This window comes from Vitis riparia, chromosome 3, assembly GCF_004353265.1.
Source record: "Vitis riparia cultivar Riparia Gloire de Montpellier isolate 1030 chromosome 3, EGFV_Vit.rip_1.0, whole genome shotgun sequence".
In the NCBI taxonomy this organism is placed as follows: domain Eukaryota; kingdom Viridiplantae; phylum Streptophyta; class Magnoliopsida; order Vitales; family Vitaceae; genus Vitis; species Vitis riparia.
Genome location: NC_048433.1, coordinates 19,938,917 through 19,955,672, shown reverse-complemented (window position 1 = coordinate 19,955,672; position 16,756 = coordinate 19,938,917). Strand labels below are relative to the sequence as shown.

General features: G+C 33.9%; 1 protein-coding gene across 2 annotated transcripts; it reads right to left on the bottom strand.

The window, feature by feature from the left end:
* Window positions 1–1,778: 1,778 nt before the first annotated feature.
* Window positions 1,779–14,124, bottom strand: LOC117911414 (probable polyamine aminopropyl transferase). Of its 2 annotated transcripts, XM_034825779.1 has the most exons (8): window positions 13,748–14,124; window positions 13,594–13,646; window positions 10,397–10,456; window positions 10,198–10,275; window positions 6,906–7,035; window positions 5,669–5,721; window positions 4,646–4,807; window positions 1,779–2,396 (listed from the first exon to the last, which is right to left on the bottom strand). In XM_034825779.1, the coding sequence occupies exons 1-8, from the start codon at window positions 14,052–14,054 to the stop codon at window positions 2,247–2,249; spliced, it is 993 nt and encodes a 330-aa protein (XP_034681670.1). In that variant the 5' UTR covers window positions 14,055–14,124; the 3' UTR covers window positions 1,779–2,246. The 2 variants fall into 2 exon arrangements, with proteins under 2 accessions (XP_034681670.1, XP_034681671.1); XM_034825780.1 differs by lacking the exons at window positions 5,669–5,721; window positions 6,906–7,035.
* Between the last annotated feature and the right edge of the window lie 2,632 nt (window positions 14,125–16,756).

Here is a 16,756-nt window from a genome sequence, read left to right as displayed (position 1 = left end):
GAAGACAGATGAGAGGAATGGCTGCAAAAATGAGAGAGAGGGAAGAAAGAACGGCTGAACGCTAGGGTTTTCTTGTGGGAACCTCTGCTTCGCCTCCGTGACAGAGTGTAGAAAGATGAGAGGAATGGGTACCTGGAGGGGCAAGCTCGGTAGAAAAAACACAGCCAGCTCAGAGTGCATGAAACTGATATAAGTTTCCACATTAACAGATGTTTTTCCCATTTCACAAACCTGGGTTCCAAAAACAATATTATTACCATATTGGCCCATGAAAACACAACTTTCCCAAGTTTATATACACTGCATCATATTCAATGATATATATTTTTTCAAATATAAATTATTCTTGAAACGCGGATAATTTCACGTTTACCTGAAAATTGCCAAATACAAAATCTTTCCCAGCTCACTTGTAATGCCCCTTTGAATCTCAAACTTCATACTTCATACTCCAAAATAAAAAATAATAATAAAAAAGGGTTTGGCTTTTTGCACTTGCAAGTTTTTCTTTTATTTATTTTCCCTTGTTGATACTTTGAAGATGATCAGTATATGTACCTTAAAAATAGAACATATAACAACCAGAAGAATTTCGTCAAATTATTGTAAAGTCGAAGGATATGATTATTTTTTAGTGGGATAATTTCACTAAGCGCTTTTGAGGTTTTGTTAAATACAATCCATTCCTATTGATTTAAAATTTTATCAAATATCTTTCTTATAATGAATTATAAGAGAGGTTATCGAAAATTTCAAATGAGAATAATAGAAAAGGTATATGATCAAATTTCAAATCAATAAAAATTATATGTATTTAGTCAAAATATCAAGGGAGATCAATGAAATTAATTTTTTTTTTATTAGTATGCTTATTTTTAGTGATGAAGGGATAAATTCAAATGTTCTTAGTGATGAAAATATAAACCAATTTTGAAGTAAACTATCCAATCCACACTTAAATATATTTTAGCCTGTAAATCTCCTCATAAGTAGCTATGGCTAGTGACTTTATTTATATATAACATAACCTATATCTTGACTTCTTGACTTCTTGACATGATATTAATAATCATAGCTGTTCTGTAAGTACTTTTACTAACCAAAATTTCAATATTTTCATAAATGCACCGTCCAATAGCCGATACATTCGGTGGTTAAGTGTAATGTTCCACAAAATTAAAGATCATGCATTTATCTGTACCGCGAAGCTATTCAAGGAGGCAGTTTGAATAGTAGCACCCCTCAGCTGCAATACTTGGGCACCGTCATTGTTTACATGGCTAGAAAGATTTTGGCAAATCTTTTGTCTTTGAGTAATTTAAGTGGCCTAGAAAGATTACGAATGCTCCTATTCTGACAACACCAGCGCAATCAATTAATGTGGCAAAGTTCCTATGGGGCTTCAAAATGAACATATATGTGACCCATCTTGATATATGAATGAACTTGGCTTCAAATTAGAATTTTCCAAAGTTTGCACCTACTTCCCCTTTTGGAGGCTTAAAAAAATGTTATAATCCTTAGACGATTATAAAGACTAATTAAACTTAATGTCACACAAATTGCCCAGAAATATTTTGGAAAACTTTGTGACTTTGATTGAAACCAGCTTACATAAAGAGTGATGCTTGAGAAAATAAAATGCCCAAGATATTGTTCTATTAGAAATTAGGGAAAATAATAAAATGAAGTACCTCTTCTAATTCAATGTTCATGTGCTGCTAAGGTTACCATATTCCGTCAGAAGCATAAATGAGAAAGTTAGAGAGGGCAAATCATAAATGCAGAACCTCTCAAATACATAAATGAACACTCCTTTAGAAGCATAAAAGAGAGTTAAAAGAGGGCAAATCATAAATGGAGTACCTCTGAAATACACACACAGAGCACATTAATGTAACGTATATGTCAAGAGTTGCCTAGGTTTGGAGTGTTTAAACTCCAATTCTATGAATTCAGAGCATTAACAGAAGAGATAAATAACAAGATTGGCTTAGGCATGGAGCTAAACTTCAAATGAACTATAGCCTATTCCAAAGGGCTACAGGTTATCTTCAACAGTTGATCTACATCTCTTTACTGAATACAACAGTTGATTGAAGAATGTAAAGAATGTCGAGTTAGACCACAGAAGATGCAACTTTATCTCTGTTCTTAAACACTTTAGTGCAGCCAAATGCTTGAAGCTCTATCTCAAGAAATCATTTGTTAGTGTGAAGAGTTGACAAGCAAGACCATACTATTTTTCATGGAAAAGGCCCGCAAGGCCTCCATTGCTCCACATTTGAGCTCAGCCAACCTGGCACAGTAGCAGACCATGATTTCAAATCTGGGAAAGGCCCGGTAAGTGCAAGATAATTTTCACCTTCTCTTTCGGACATTTTCTTCCAACTTAACTGTGCCAATCAAATTTAAAACAGTGAGATCCTTCTGGTTTAGGCTTAGCACCAAATAGTTTGACACAAGAGGCACATTAATAACATGATAGATCAGCAAGATACATGACAGAAATAGATAATAAAGACAATGCATACATCAAGCTGGTGATGAGTATTTGTCTGGTTTGGTAACTATTAGAGAACCAATTAATTCGGTAATTTACATTTATTGATTATACTAACACTATTTATCACTGACATTTAACTTAAAAGTAGTTTAATACTTAACTTAAAAGTAGTTTAATATAAATACTTCAGAAGTTTGATGCAGACTCCTTCAAGTCTACTACCTTTACATGTAACATGGAAGAGCAAAGAAATAACAAGGCAACTAGTAAGGACTATTACAGGTTCATATTATGTTTAAGATTAAAAGCAATGTAGAACTCTTTGAATGTTAGGAGCCTCATATTTACAAGGCCTCTCCATCAGAAATAGGTTCAATGCCCTAAATTTTACAAGGCTTTTCAATTAAAAGGAGGTGTCCCAATTTTATATAGCAGAGTTCAATGGTTCAAAATGTTCACATATATGGCAAATAATTCTTCAATGATAACATATGCCTTTCAGCAAAATGCTACCTTGGAAATGATACAAATATTCTTCTTCTCTATTCAGCTCCAAGGGGGGCTTCCATCTACAGAATCATAGGCCATAATGGTTTTCTCTCAACACCTTGAACTTACAACCTTCTTAGCCTTCTTCTCTTGTCCACGTAGTGCTTCCTATTTAAACAAAATCACTTCTCCTTGTGCATTAATGAGTCCTTGTTGTACATGAGTCATCTGATTATAGAACCATCTTTAATTTTGGGCAAGGACCACATTAGATTATTGATAGAAGTACACAGACAAACACTTTACCAAAATTCTGTTCTTTCCACTTATGTCTATTCCTTTTCTGCCAATACATCTTCTTTTCTTTATTTCCCAAATTCAATTAGACCTAAAGTAAATAATTTGTGAATTGCAACTGTTGTTATGCTTGAAACATAGGCTCTCCTCCTGAACACTTTCTGCAATGGTAAGACCTTTAATACATTTAATTATTTCTAAAGATTTGGGTTTTTATTTCATATAGTCCATAGAAACGTTTTTATGAATAAAGAGAAAATCATTTGATGATACAAGAAATCTAAGTAAAACGAATTACATATTGCAAATCTAGTGGAAAAATCAATACTGTTAGACTGTCCCTCAAATTCCTAGTTTGTTTCAGTTTCTATTTGTTAAGGATTATAGTTTTAGAGTTATTTTATAGAAGGCAAAATTGTCTTGAGGTTTTCTTATAAGAATATAAGTCTTTATATTGATAGGATTTCTAATTGGACAAGACACTAAGTTTAGGATCTCTACATATATTCTAGGTTTTTAAGAGAAAACTCATGGCATGACAAATATGTGAGAAGGAAAACAAATATAGAGCATGAAAACATGAGCTTGTTTCATGGCCAATTAGGCATGGCTCATAGGAGCGAGGAAATATTGGTCTGTTCATGGCTCGTGTTGGCGTCTAGAGAGCAAGCCTTAAATTTTGAATCTTTTGTAACTTCTCATATGGCTTGTCTTGGAATCCTCATCTCATTTGTGGAGGTAAGCATGATTGGATGAACCATGTATGTGTCTCATCTGTGGAGGTAAATATGATTAGCTGAACCATATAGGTGTCACTTTGTTTCTTGTGTGGTTCATGATCTTATTTTTACTATGACTGCACAACATCTCGCATCAAAACTTCTGCTGCTACACATACTAGCCAGAAAACCAAGCACTTGTTTCTGCTTGTGAATTTTCATAATTAACCTCATCACAGCATCGCATCACTTTAAAAGGGAAAGGTAACTTTGAATAATTCAAATTGTTTTAACGTGCCCCCCAGCACTACTATCCACCAGGTATGCAGGAGAGAGGTAACAAAACAACTAATTTCACCAGCCATGTGAATAAATAGAAAAAGAATAAGTAAATATCATATAAAATGAGGCAAAAAGCATGCATTATAACCGTGTCAACCGTATATAATCATTGCAAGATCTTTATTTTGACTAATGTTATCAGTCACTTGTGAGCCTTCTACCAGTAAATGCCATTATAAGGAATTATTTGTAAGAAAGCAGTGTCATATAGTAAAAAAATTTAGAAACACTAATAAAATATATATAGAGCTTTGGCATCATAATAATAATAATAATGCAGAAAGTTCCCTACTTGTCCAGGAAATGCTCTGCATAATGCCTTGAGTGTGGAATTTTTTACCCAGACACCATTGATTGATGAAATTTGAGCACTATTATAATCAGCACCACCACAATTCACCATGAGCCGCCCATTTGCCATCAGTTTGTCTTTCAAAATCAACCAAGTTCCATACTGTCAAAATGGTCAGAAAACATGTAAATCTCAAATTCAATTTGGGGAATCAACTGCTATTCTAGGGCCCTTTCCATTGAGGAGCTGCACTTAAGTGGATTCACATTAGGATTCAGTTTGATAAAGTTAATCTATCTCTTTGGTTTAAAATGCCAACCAATTAAGATAAACTGACATAATTATTCCACATCAAGAGTGACTCAAGCCTAACCTAGTGTTGAAACTCAAACCTTAAATAGCTCAACCAGACAATTGAATTTTACACTTGCACTCAATAATTACATTTCTACATAGTAATTTCACTGCCAAGTTGATCAAAGTTCAACCATAAAGCCCAAATCTAGAAACATGAAATATAAGCAGAAACTTTAGCAGGAGTTGAGGTTCAAGGACAAATGTTTGTCTGATCCAGATGGCCAACAAAGAGAATTGAATCCCAGACAAAATAAAATATTGAAGACACGTCTGGAGAGGCCTGAGACACATCCAACTATACGTCACTTCTTGTGCATTTAGCTGTTGTAGGGAAGTGTAAACCCATAGCTGTCCAACAAAGCAGCTTATCTTATTTTCCTATATCCCACTTTCCTACATAAGTATACAGGCAAGCAAACAAGGACTGATCAGGATATGTCTATTTCTAAGCGGCCATCTATAGCAAGATATCATCACTTGAATTTTGGTGTAAATGAACTAACCATAATGGCATTAACAATGTAAGTTAAAACATAAATTCTTACTACAGCTAAAACTTAAAATAGCATTATGACTCCATTTAGATGAGAAGTATAGACAATCAACAAAATAACATCACATCTCTACCGTAGATGCAAATGACTTATCCAATAGAGAAGTATATACCTGTTGTAACTGTGGCAAAACCTTTCCCTCTGAAAACAAGTCAATAATTATACCTGAATAATTGATGTGAGTACAATTAATTAATTGAAGGGGTTCCCAAGTAATAGTAAAAAATAAACTCAGTGATAGAATTGAATTTATGATGAAAGGATATGTGCCAAAAAAGTTGAAGGTATTAGACAGGGATTAGGGAATCTAAGGTAAACATGGATGGACTTAGTGAGATGAGATTCAAATATCTTATTTTTAAGTTTTAACTTAATTGTCACCATTAACAGGGAAAGAAGGTGAGGTAGGATGGGCCCCAGAAGGGACAAAAGGAAGAAAATGCTAGTTTACATACAACAAACATTTAGTACAGAAAGCAGCCCTTACCTAAAAGCCAGTCTCAACTACTTATGACAGGGAGATGAATTCTTTCATCATTCAACTCTATCCAAAGCTATAGCTTCTTGCATGTCTTCAATGATCATGTTGTTAAATTATCAATTGACTTAAAAGCTTAAACTTTCAAGTAGTAAGCCAACTTTGTATATCAAGCTTATTTAGGCTATAGCCCTAAGACCCCACCTCATGGGTACCTTCTTTTTTGGCCTTGCAGATTGGTACAACAATTGGAGGAAATAAACATTGGTGAGGTTGGAACTCATGACCTCCTGTAAAACAAGGCTCTACATCATGTTAAATGCTTAAAGCTTAAGATATTAGGTAGTAGGCCAACTATGTATATCAATCTTAATTAGGCTTTAGCAAAAACACGTCACTTCTGACTGCATCAAGACTAGTGCCTTTTAACCTACCTCTTTTCCTCCTGACACCTTCAATATGAACCAAGCCATCTTCCATACATGCATTAGCAGGACAAGCTGCATCTAGCTTAATCATCTGGACCACTTCTCCACATCTTATCTTCAATTAGCGTTCCCTCTACCCTCTTAATAATGTGTTCATTTCTTACCATTACTTTTATAATATACGCATTTCTTATTTTATCTTGTCACATAACATTCATTGATCTTAACACTTTTACACCTTGTGCAACTCATTTTGTTCTAACATGTTTCTTCACTGCCCGACACTATGTAGTAAATAGCCTATTTGGTTCTATAGGCATCTTATAAACTTTGATTACATTCAATTGGTGACCCCTCTGTGTTTATAGAGAAAATAATTGGAAAAAAAAAAAAGGTAAATGAATTGTGTCTTCCTACAGAATAAAATGATTAGAATATCTTACCAGCAAATCCTCCAGGAACATTAACTAATGGAGAAAGGGCATCGCCAACATGAACATGAAGAATGCCACCAGCTTGATTATGTTTCTCAAGATCGGAAAGGCCAAGGTATTCTCTTGATTTATGAATCAACTGAATGCATGACAAAAGCATACCATAGTTCCAATGCAGTCACCATAACTAATCAAGTATTTAACAATTGCAAAGATGTTTCAATTACTAAGAAACACATTTTCATGTCTAGTTATAATGTGTAAGAGCATTGCATTTAGTAGAGATGATTACTCAATTTTCCCGCTTGACTTAATATTTAAATATTAAACAGATTCCATGTGTGTGTGTGGTGGTGGTGGGGGGTGGTGTGGGGAATGGGGTTCAGCAAGGAGGGATTTCTATATTTAGTGCTGGAGCTAACATGCTATATACTTCTTTGAGACAAGTTCTAAAAACCAAAGAGCCTCAAACTAATTATTTTTATTTTCCTGGTATTTATCAAAACAAATGGTGAAAAGCTTAGATTAATCTATAATATCATGACCACCACACAAATTTATTTTTTTGAAATTTATAAGAGAATAAGTGTTAAAAAATTTGTTCAACCAAATCATGGAAGCAAACTTCTACTTCTCTTCCCTGATAAATTTCAATTCATCTTTTCAATTTTCTTTTCAATTTTTGTTTTTCCTTTTTTGGAATCCCACTTAGAACTATGTATATATCTTCAACTTAACCAAAACACCAATGATTGGATAGAGTTAATCTGTTGAGTTCCTCAAAAAATTAAAAGATTCTGTAAACAACCTTCCTGCACCCTTTGCCCTTGATAAGTGTAACCAATCAAATTACATTTTTGCCATAGAAAATTCCTCTAATTAGGGATATTACTTCTCTTCTTCATCTTCTACAACACTATTCCATAAATCAGCCATCCAAACTTTCTTATCCTGAAAAATTTTAGCATGCCTTCCCAGTTGAGTCACCCATACAGGAGCTAGGATAACTCCATTCTGCAGTGCTCTCCCCCTAGAACTTGATAATCGAGTTCAAATATACAAGGTACATTAGCCTTTTCTTTCAGCAAAAATAACCAAGTAACATAAGAACAATCATTGATGGAACTAACAGAATACCAAAACCCCTGAACATTAGGGATCATGATACATACTCTAAAACATCTTAATGATTAAATCACAAAGACAAAGACTCCTATTATTAACTCTAGATGCAAAAGATAATTTATGGCATTTGTCAAATTCACAAGATTCACCATCCAAACTTATTCAAAGACTCTGGAGATGGTCCTAGGGAATGTGACTGCTAAAAAGAAGCATGACCCAATCTATTATGCCACTGGAGAGGTGTAACAAACGAAGAAAGAGAGCAACGTTTGACATCTTGCTACCGTGAGATCAACATATAGACTGACTGTTATGATAGTAGAACCCATCTTGCTGAAGCCCTCCTCCAATCATCTTCTTCGTGTGAAGATCTTAAAAGCACAATGAGAAGGGAAAAAGATAGCAACACAATTAAATATGGGCACAAGATGAAATTAAGTTTATAAGATGAAGAGAGAATGAGATACTTGACAAAAGACAGAAGAGGAAAATCCATTAGCAAAAGAGACTGAGGATGTATTAAAAGACTTAGTTAACTAGAAAGTTGTGAGGTTTTCCAAGTCATATCATGAGAAGCTCCAAAATCTATAACCCATGGGGAAGAAGATTGAGTAGAAACCAGAAGAGCATGTGTACTTCAAATGTACCAAGATAGCAATCGCATCACCAATGTTGAATGATGATGAAATCTCTAAAAGACTTCTGTGCTAGTTTGTTATAGTCATTCAAAGTCATGTTAATAAACTCTCTATCACCAGAAGTATCCTCAATTGAGGCAGGAACATAAAGTCCAATGTTGGAAAAAAATTACTAAGTTGGGCTGTGGGGAGAGTTTGTAGACCTCTCAACTGTTTGCTACCTAATCTTTGTAATTTTTTTGTTTTGATCAATGCAATTTTCTTGATTGTTGGCTCTTTCTTCCATTGCTAGTAGAATTCTGTTGTGAGTGTGTGGTGTGAATCCTAACACTCATATCCCTTTCATAATTTTTATCCTCATCTTTTCACATATTGTGTTTTTTAATAAGATGTCTTCTCCCATTCCAAATTGAAAAGTCTAAAGTCTAAGATTGTTAACTAAATCTTGCTATTCAGTGTTAAGCCAAAACTTTCAGACAGAAATAACAAGGGAAAGAGATCACACTAGAGGAGATGATTTCTAAGGTTTTAGCTGTGAAGTTGAGTACGCATAAAGAGGGAACAACTCAGGTACTCTAGATCTCAAGTGCGTTTCGCATACGCTAGGCGAGCCAAAAATAATCAGTGAACAACCTTTATCTTTCTTTTATTGTAATTTTGTTCCTTTTTAATAGTTGTGCTAAGCTGGATTCGGTTAGACTGCACTTGGGTCTTTGGGGCTGAGTTAGAGAGGATTGAGAATAAAAAGAAAGAAAAAGAAAAATAAAGGAGAACAGGAAAAAAATTACTAAGTTGGGCTATGGGGAGAGTTTGTAGACCTCTCAACTGTTTGCTACCTAATCTTTGTAATTTTTTTGTTTTGATCAATGCAATTTTCTTGATTGTTGGCTCTTTCTTCCATTGCTAATAGAATTCTGTTGTGAGTGTGTGGTGTGAATCCTAACACTCATATCCCTTTCATAATTTTTATCCTCATCTTTTCACATATTGTGTTTTTTAATAAGATGTCTTCTCCCATTCCAAATTGAAAAGTCTAAAGTCTAAGATTGTTAACTAAATCTTGTTATTCAGTGTTAAGCCAAAACTTTCAGACAGAAATAACAAGGGAAAGAGATCACACTAGAGGCGATGATTTCTAAGGTTTTAGCTGTGAAGTTGAGTACGCATAAAGAGGGAACAACTCAGGTACTCAGATCGTCATAGAAATACTTCATAGAATGGTCAGATTTTTCCTTCTTTTTTTTTTTTTGTGAAGTTATTTAAGGATGATTAAAATGATCCTATTTTCAGTCTCACTATTTGATTGGGTTGTTTGATGGCGTTCAGGAATTGTTGGCTGACAAACGGCACTAATTTGGGCTGGTATGGAGAGAAAATGCCTGAGGCATATAGTCCAATATGTTTACTTATAATAGAATAAAAAATAACTTCCCAAGGAGACTTGTTAATCTAACAAGAAAAAAAAATTAAAATGATAACTTTACCAAATATAATTTTCTTATAAAGAAAATCTAATAGAGAAAGGCATTTGACATTACAATCTCATCAATCTCCCACCCCTCAAGCTTCAACGAAGGCCACAAGTCAAGCAGCAGATGTGCAGCTGTTCCACCACCCTGTAGGAATTGAACATTTTGAGTTTTCAGAGCCTTGTGAACATATTAAATTTGACCAGTGGGTTAACAAATCAAATTTCAAGAAAGTATTTATGCATTGTGCTGAGAACGAATTACTTACCAAACCAAAGATTGCAATGGGACCCTCTGGTACAATAGCTGGCAAACTAGCAAACTCATCCTGTATAAAAAAATAAAATAAAATAAAAATTAGAGAATCCATGATATGAGGAGCCAAAGTTGCCTTATGTTGTTCATTTATAAATATGCTATGAGAAATAAAAATTAGCAAGAGAACAGCACTTCTTTGAAGTTTGACCATTTTTCCCACAGAAAAAATATGGAAAATTCAAATTAGTCTAATCATGAATACATGATATTTCAAAAACTTCGACAGTTTCTTAATCTGAAATCAAATGGACCGCTTAGACTAGTTAATCAGATAATGACACAATCACTTTAATGCTCCACCTAAAAAGGAAACAGAAAATTGCAACACCTATTTAGTTGTCAGATTTGGTTAATGTTATGTGATGAAGTTGCTAGATCTCAAGCTGGCCATTGAGGACACAAGTAGAAGTTAAAGAAAGAATTCAAAGGAACCTTTTTTGCATAATTGAATAAAGATTCCATTTCCTCTTAGCTAGACTTAGAAATTCTAATTAAGTACAGTTAGGAAACAAGGAAGAAGAATAGAATTGATTAAACTGCATGAATGACACTGAAGATCGGCTTTAATACATCCAAAGACTGAAGAAATATGAATAGAGTCATCAAAGATATCAAACCTAGTCTTATGACATGTTAGATCTAGTCTATCTTCAGGGTAATAAATCTTGCAAAAATAACCCTGAAAAATTCTAAATATCAAACCCAAACCTAAACAAATCTAGCTCATCAATACCAAATGGTGTATGCCAGCATCATACATTTTTTTAAAGATTCAGCACTCATGGAAATCTGGCACCCTAGAACATAATGCAATTCTCCGACATTTCATCATTTTCCAACACTCCCTCTCAAATTGATGTTCCTCCAATTTCAACCAAACAAGACTTTTAATGCTTCATTTCTTACATGAAAATAGATTGATTACTTCTTATCAATTTAAAAAACTAAGTCCACCAAGGAAGTGCAGCTCATCTTTACAGTAATGGCTTTTTGCAAAACTGATGTCAATAATTGAGAAAAGAGCTTAAGCATGATTACACAATATCAGTCTCTTTGGACATAACCAGCTAAAATAGGTGGTTAAATGCACTACCTAAAATAGTTTTGGGTGGGAATTTCATGACCTCTAGCACATGAACCCAAATGTGAGGATCAAATCGCAGGCTGTCAAACAATGTTAAGATTTCACAGAAGCTAAAGCAGATTTATTGTGTGTGTCTCTCTCTCTTGTTTCCTCTTCAAACAGATTTGGAGTCTAAACTTCTCAATCTAACTAATTAGACACCATCAGTTGATAAGAAATATTAAGAAATGGAATTCTCAGGACACATACAAATCAAATGTTATGAGAAGATAGATAGTGCATCCAATTCCTTATTTTCTGGGATAGGAAACAACAAGGAATAAAAATCAGAAGGATAAGATGCTGCAACCACACATGGCATGACAACAGATTTAATGAATTCTCTTGTTCAAAGGAAAACTTGGAAAAGAACGAACAATTCTAGTCATTGTAGTTAAAAGAACACTTCTAAGTGAAATCAACACCAAAATCACCAAAGACCTGAAATGTTCAAATTTAACCTAACCACAACCACCAAATATGTTAAGATAAAAAGAACACAACTTTGTGAAAACAGTCAGGTAAGGGGATTTTCTTAAAGATACAGGAGCTCTAAAAAAACCCACAAGAATAGATATTCTAAAAGCAAAGAAAAAACATGTATGTAAAAACATGAAAGTAGAGGCATTAAAAATATGAGGTTGTCTACTGGGTTGCAGAAGTTATATGGAACTGTCTCTAAGCCCACATATTACTTTGATAATACCCAAGATACGTTTAGATTGATTACAAGATTAAGCAGATATAGAAACAATTATCAAAGAGTCAAAGACATCAAAACTAGTCATATGATACATCAGACATAATTTACTGCCAATGCAGTAGATCTTACAAATAGACCCTAGATACTAATATCACATCCTAACCTAATCAAATTCAGCTAGACGTCAGTTAATACCAAATGATATGGCTCATGGTAGTACACTATTACAGTTCAACTTTTTTGAGTTTCCTTGTGTTCCAAAACCTAACTTCATTATAAAAGAGATGAGCACCAAATGATGACTGCCTGCCTGGATTCTTTGATCTCCTTCTCTACCACCCCTTGAACCCTTAACCTGGTAAAGGGAATTGAATGTCAACTCCACGAAGGCCATAACACTAACTAGTATTATTACCTAGATTCTTTTCTTCTTGCACTTTTTGTCATTATTCTTCCTCCTGTTGTCTCAATAACCACTTATTGCACAGAACCAGCCACTGTTTTCCTTTATTATTCAAACCAAAAACCTTACTTCCATAATGAAAAGCATCTTTCCTCATTTGGGCCTTTTTTCAGAGCACCCCAAAACCTAAACAAGTTGCTATCCAGAAATTCCAGCAACTATTTACCTTGGGAAGCTTGCCTCATAATCCCACAATTAACGGCTATCTTAAAAACAAACTAAGGCCATAAATTCATCTATATCTTGGACACCAACGGAGAGATTGTGGACATAATTATTCAAGTTTAAGATCTGACCTGCATCAAATGGTATTCAGTAGATGCATTTCTTTTATGTTTTTTGTAGAGGCTATCCTAAACCCTGACATGTAGTCACCATTATATTGAGTAATCAAGGACCTAAAAGGGTGCTAGATGTAAAAGACATGCTCAAGTTAGTACACGATCAATCTTAACTATTAATATGGTTTAGAATTGGCTTGGACATAAATGATTTCAATTATATATATATATATATATATATATAAAAATTTCAGAACATTTTTTGGAAATATTTTAGATGCTTGGCCAAAACCATCCCAATCAGGCTCAGAATTCATTAAGGCAAATAAATAAATAAAAAAGATAGAACTCAAAATTTTAAAAGTACTTGATTATATTTCATTTTCCTTGCATTTCCATGGTAATCCAAACAAGAAAATTTGAGATGAATTTTTTTTTTTCCTTTTCATTACCTTTCCCTAGACTTTCCCAGATCCACTTCTAAGAACTAATTGGGCGTGGATGAATTGGAGGAAAAGACAGAGGGAAGCTGGAGGAAAATACGGAGGGAAGCTAGAGGAAAAGAATCTCCACATACCCAATATGAACCAGTCCGTTTCTCTTCCTTATTAAAAATGCTATGTACATTATCTGTATCAATGTAAAAGTTGAGTTAGATGGAATTTGATTTGATTTGATTTTACATGACACTTGAAGGAAGAAACCAAAGGCAGGGGTGAGAGATAGCATACGAGTGGAATCCAGGAGCAGTAATCGAGATTTTGGGGTGTCGAGGATTAATATATCGTTGTATTCGCTCTTAATGGCTGTTAAAACTTGAAAATCCTCTTGTTCATCTTGTGCGGTCGACGCAGAGCCGGTTGGTTCCGGGACAGCACGAGCTTTTACTTTTGGGTGAAAGAAAATAGGAGATCCGGCACTGAATGTAGGAGTTGAGCACGAACATGAACTTGGGTAAGGGAAGGAAGGAATGGTAGCGGAGGAACACCAGATTTGGGGAAACACGCACTTGAACGATATCAAACTCCAACAATGCATGCCTTCTGTTTTGCCCTCTTACTTCTCTTATCTTCTCGTCAGTTGATGCCCGTTTGTGGCTGTTTTGGTAGGCGCCCCATTGCGCCAAGTAGAATGAAATGGCTTTAAATTGGTAGATAATATCATGGTATGATAACAAGATTTCTCAAATTTTTTTTTATTATTATTATATCTTTATTTAAAGTAAAATAAAAAATTATGAATAAATTTTTTTTAAAGCTTAAATGACATAAATAAAAATAAAAAAAAAAAAACAAAAAAAAAACTTATAATAAACATTCCATTCAAAAATAATAACTTAAAACTATATTAAGTGAAAATTTACCAAAAAAAAAAAATTTGAAGTATAAAAGTAATACGATAAAGGTCAAAAAGAAATGAAAAAAAATAATTAAAAATTAAATGTCTATATTTCTTGTGCCGTCTTTTTAAAATAAAAATAAAAATAATAATTTTATACAAAATATAAAAACTTTGAAAGGGTTATATTGGATACAAAATGATTTTAAAAAAATTATTATCTCAAATTTATTTTTTTTTTAAATAAATTTGAACATATAAAACATATATATATTTTTATATAAGATATTTTATTTTTATAAAAATTTTAATAAAGGGAAAGTTGCGTTTGCAGACGGTTATTTGAAAGTAATATGACAATCAAACTCCAATCAACTGGAATATGAGATTTGATTGTCCAAGGGAAAAATATTATATTTCTCGTGCACTCTTTGCTGATTCCATTTTATGTTCCTAGATTGCCTTCATGTTAACTGCAACCCTGTCTCCATATTAGCAAGAAGCCCTCCATGTCACATGAGAGACTAAAAATTTTTAAAACAAAAAAAAAAATTGAATTTGAAACCTATGAAAAATCACTCGCCCCGACAACCAGCTGTAATTTCCCTAATCTAAAACTTTTCTTCTCTCTAATTTGGGAATATTTCTCTCACTCTCTTGATTTCATCACCCACATGATCCCGAGACCCATCTAAAAATTCCTAAAAATTATCTTATTTGAGAGAAAAAAAAAAAAAAAAAAAAAACCATTGATCCAAAACTTCAACCTGCATGTTTCTCTCTTGTCCACATAAAAGTGCAATGAAATGGAGCATTCCATCCTAAGAACATTTGGTTAAAAGACGGCTTCAAGAGGTGCATCTATGATTGTGAATTTACTACAGCAGCGTGTATCGAAACGGAAAGTTGGAATCCAAAATATTGGCTTCGTGAACAAGATATCTCTTCCTGTCATTGAGTCATATTTTGCCCTAACCTTAAACTGAAATCTGAAGGTAAATAATTTTCATTTACTGTTCTTTAGTTCATTTCTTTGAAATGAAGCATATCAATGATTTTGGAGTCATTGATAGACTTGAACTTTTGTGTTGGGTTGTGGGAATCATATTATTCCCAGATACCTTGTTGTAGTATGTGGCTCATATTTAAGTGAAAAGACATATGGAGAAAAATGGACAAATGCTGGAGTAGAGTGACAACATTTGCCATTTAGGTTTGTACTTCTTTTATTGTGGGGGCGAATGATAGGTTGGGGGGTGCGGGGGGCAACACCCCCTGTAGTATGGTTCGAGGGTATTTTTGGAATTTCATTCCTAAGGGTTAGTATAAATACCCTTTTATGTAACCCTAATTTTAAACATAGTGAAAATCTTCTTCCCTGTTCCCATGGACGTAGGCAATTAGCCGAACCACGTTAAATTTGTGTGTTCTTCTTTCTTGTTTATCTATTACTTTTCACCATAAATTGTTGCACGGATTTCAACATAACCATATGACCTATAAGTCGTATTAAATCCGGATGGAACTTACAATATATTCAGTTGTAAGTCACATTGTTATTTTGGGAACTGTATCTTAGGTACTACCTTAATAGCCCTTAGATACCGCATTAATTTACCTTAGGTACTACCTTAACCGACCTTAGGTACTACCTTAGTTAAAGTTGAGTACTACCTATCTGAAACCTCGGACCTTCCTTTTTTTACCCTTAGAGCATGCCATTATGAGATTATTTTGTGTGATCAAGTGGTTCACCTTTGGTTTTTTGGGGACTATACCTTAAGTACTACCTTAATAGCCCTTAGGTTTCACCGTAATCAACCTTAGGTACCACCTTAATAAACCTTAGGTACTACCTTAGTTAAAATTGGGTACTACCTATCTAAAGCCTCAGACCTTGAAGCTCGGACATTACTTGTTATATTTTTAATTTTGTAGTTAATCATCACTGGTATTATCCTAAAATGTGGTATACATGTGTGAATTATATACGTTTTGTACTATCTTTTGCAATAGTCATTACTTGATTGATTATCAAAAATTAACCAACAACAATTATATTATCAAATGACGAACATGCAAACATACTATGTAGTGTTTGTGGGTCGCAAATATGGAGTGTACGATTTTTGGGTTGAATGTAAAAAGAATGTGCTCCTTTATAAGGGGAGTGTTTACAAAGCATATACTTCTGAAGAGGAAGCTGTCCGAGCTTAGGTGTTTTATGCACCAAGATGGAAGAGAAGTGATGAATGCTCATCAGCTGGCAAACCAAAGTTTGACATGCAATTGATGATAAGCATTCCTTGCAAAATATTTCATATACACATGTAATCAGTTTCTTTGCTGGCTTCTTTGTAGCATGTGTTTTGCTTATTGTAATATATAGTTTAACATAGGTT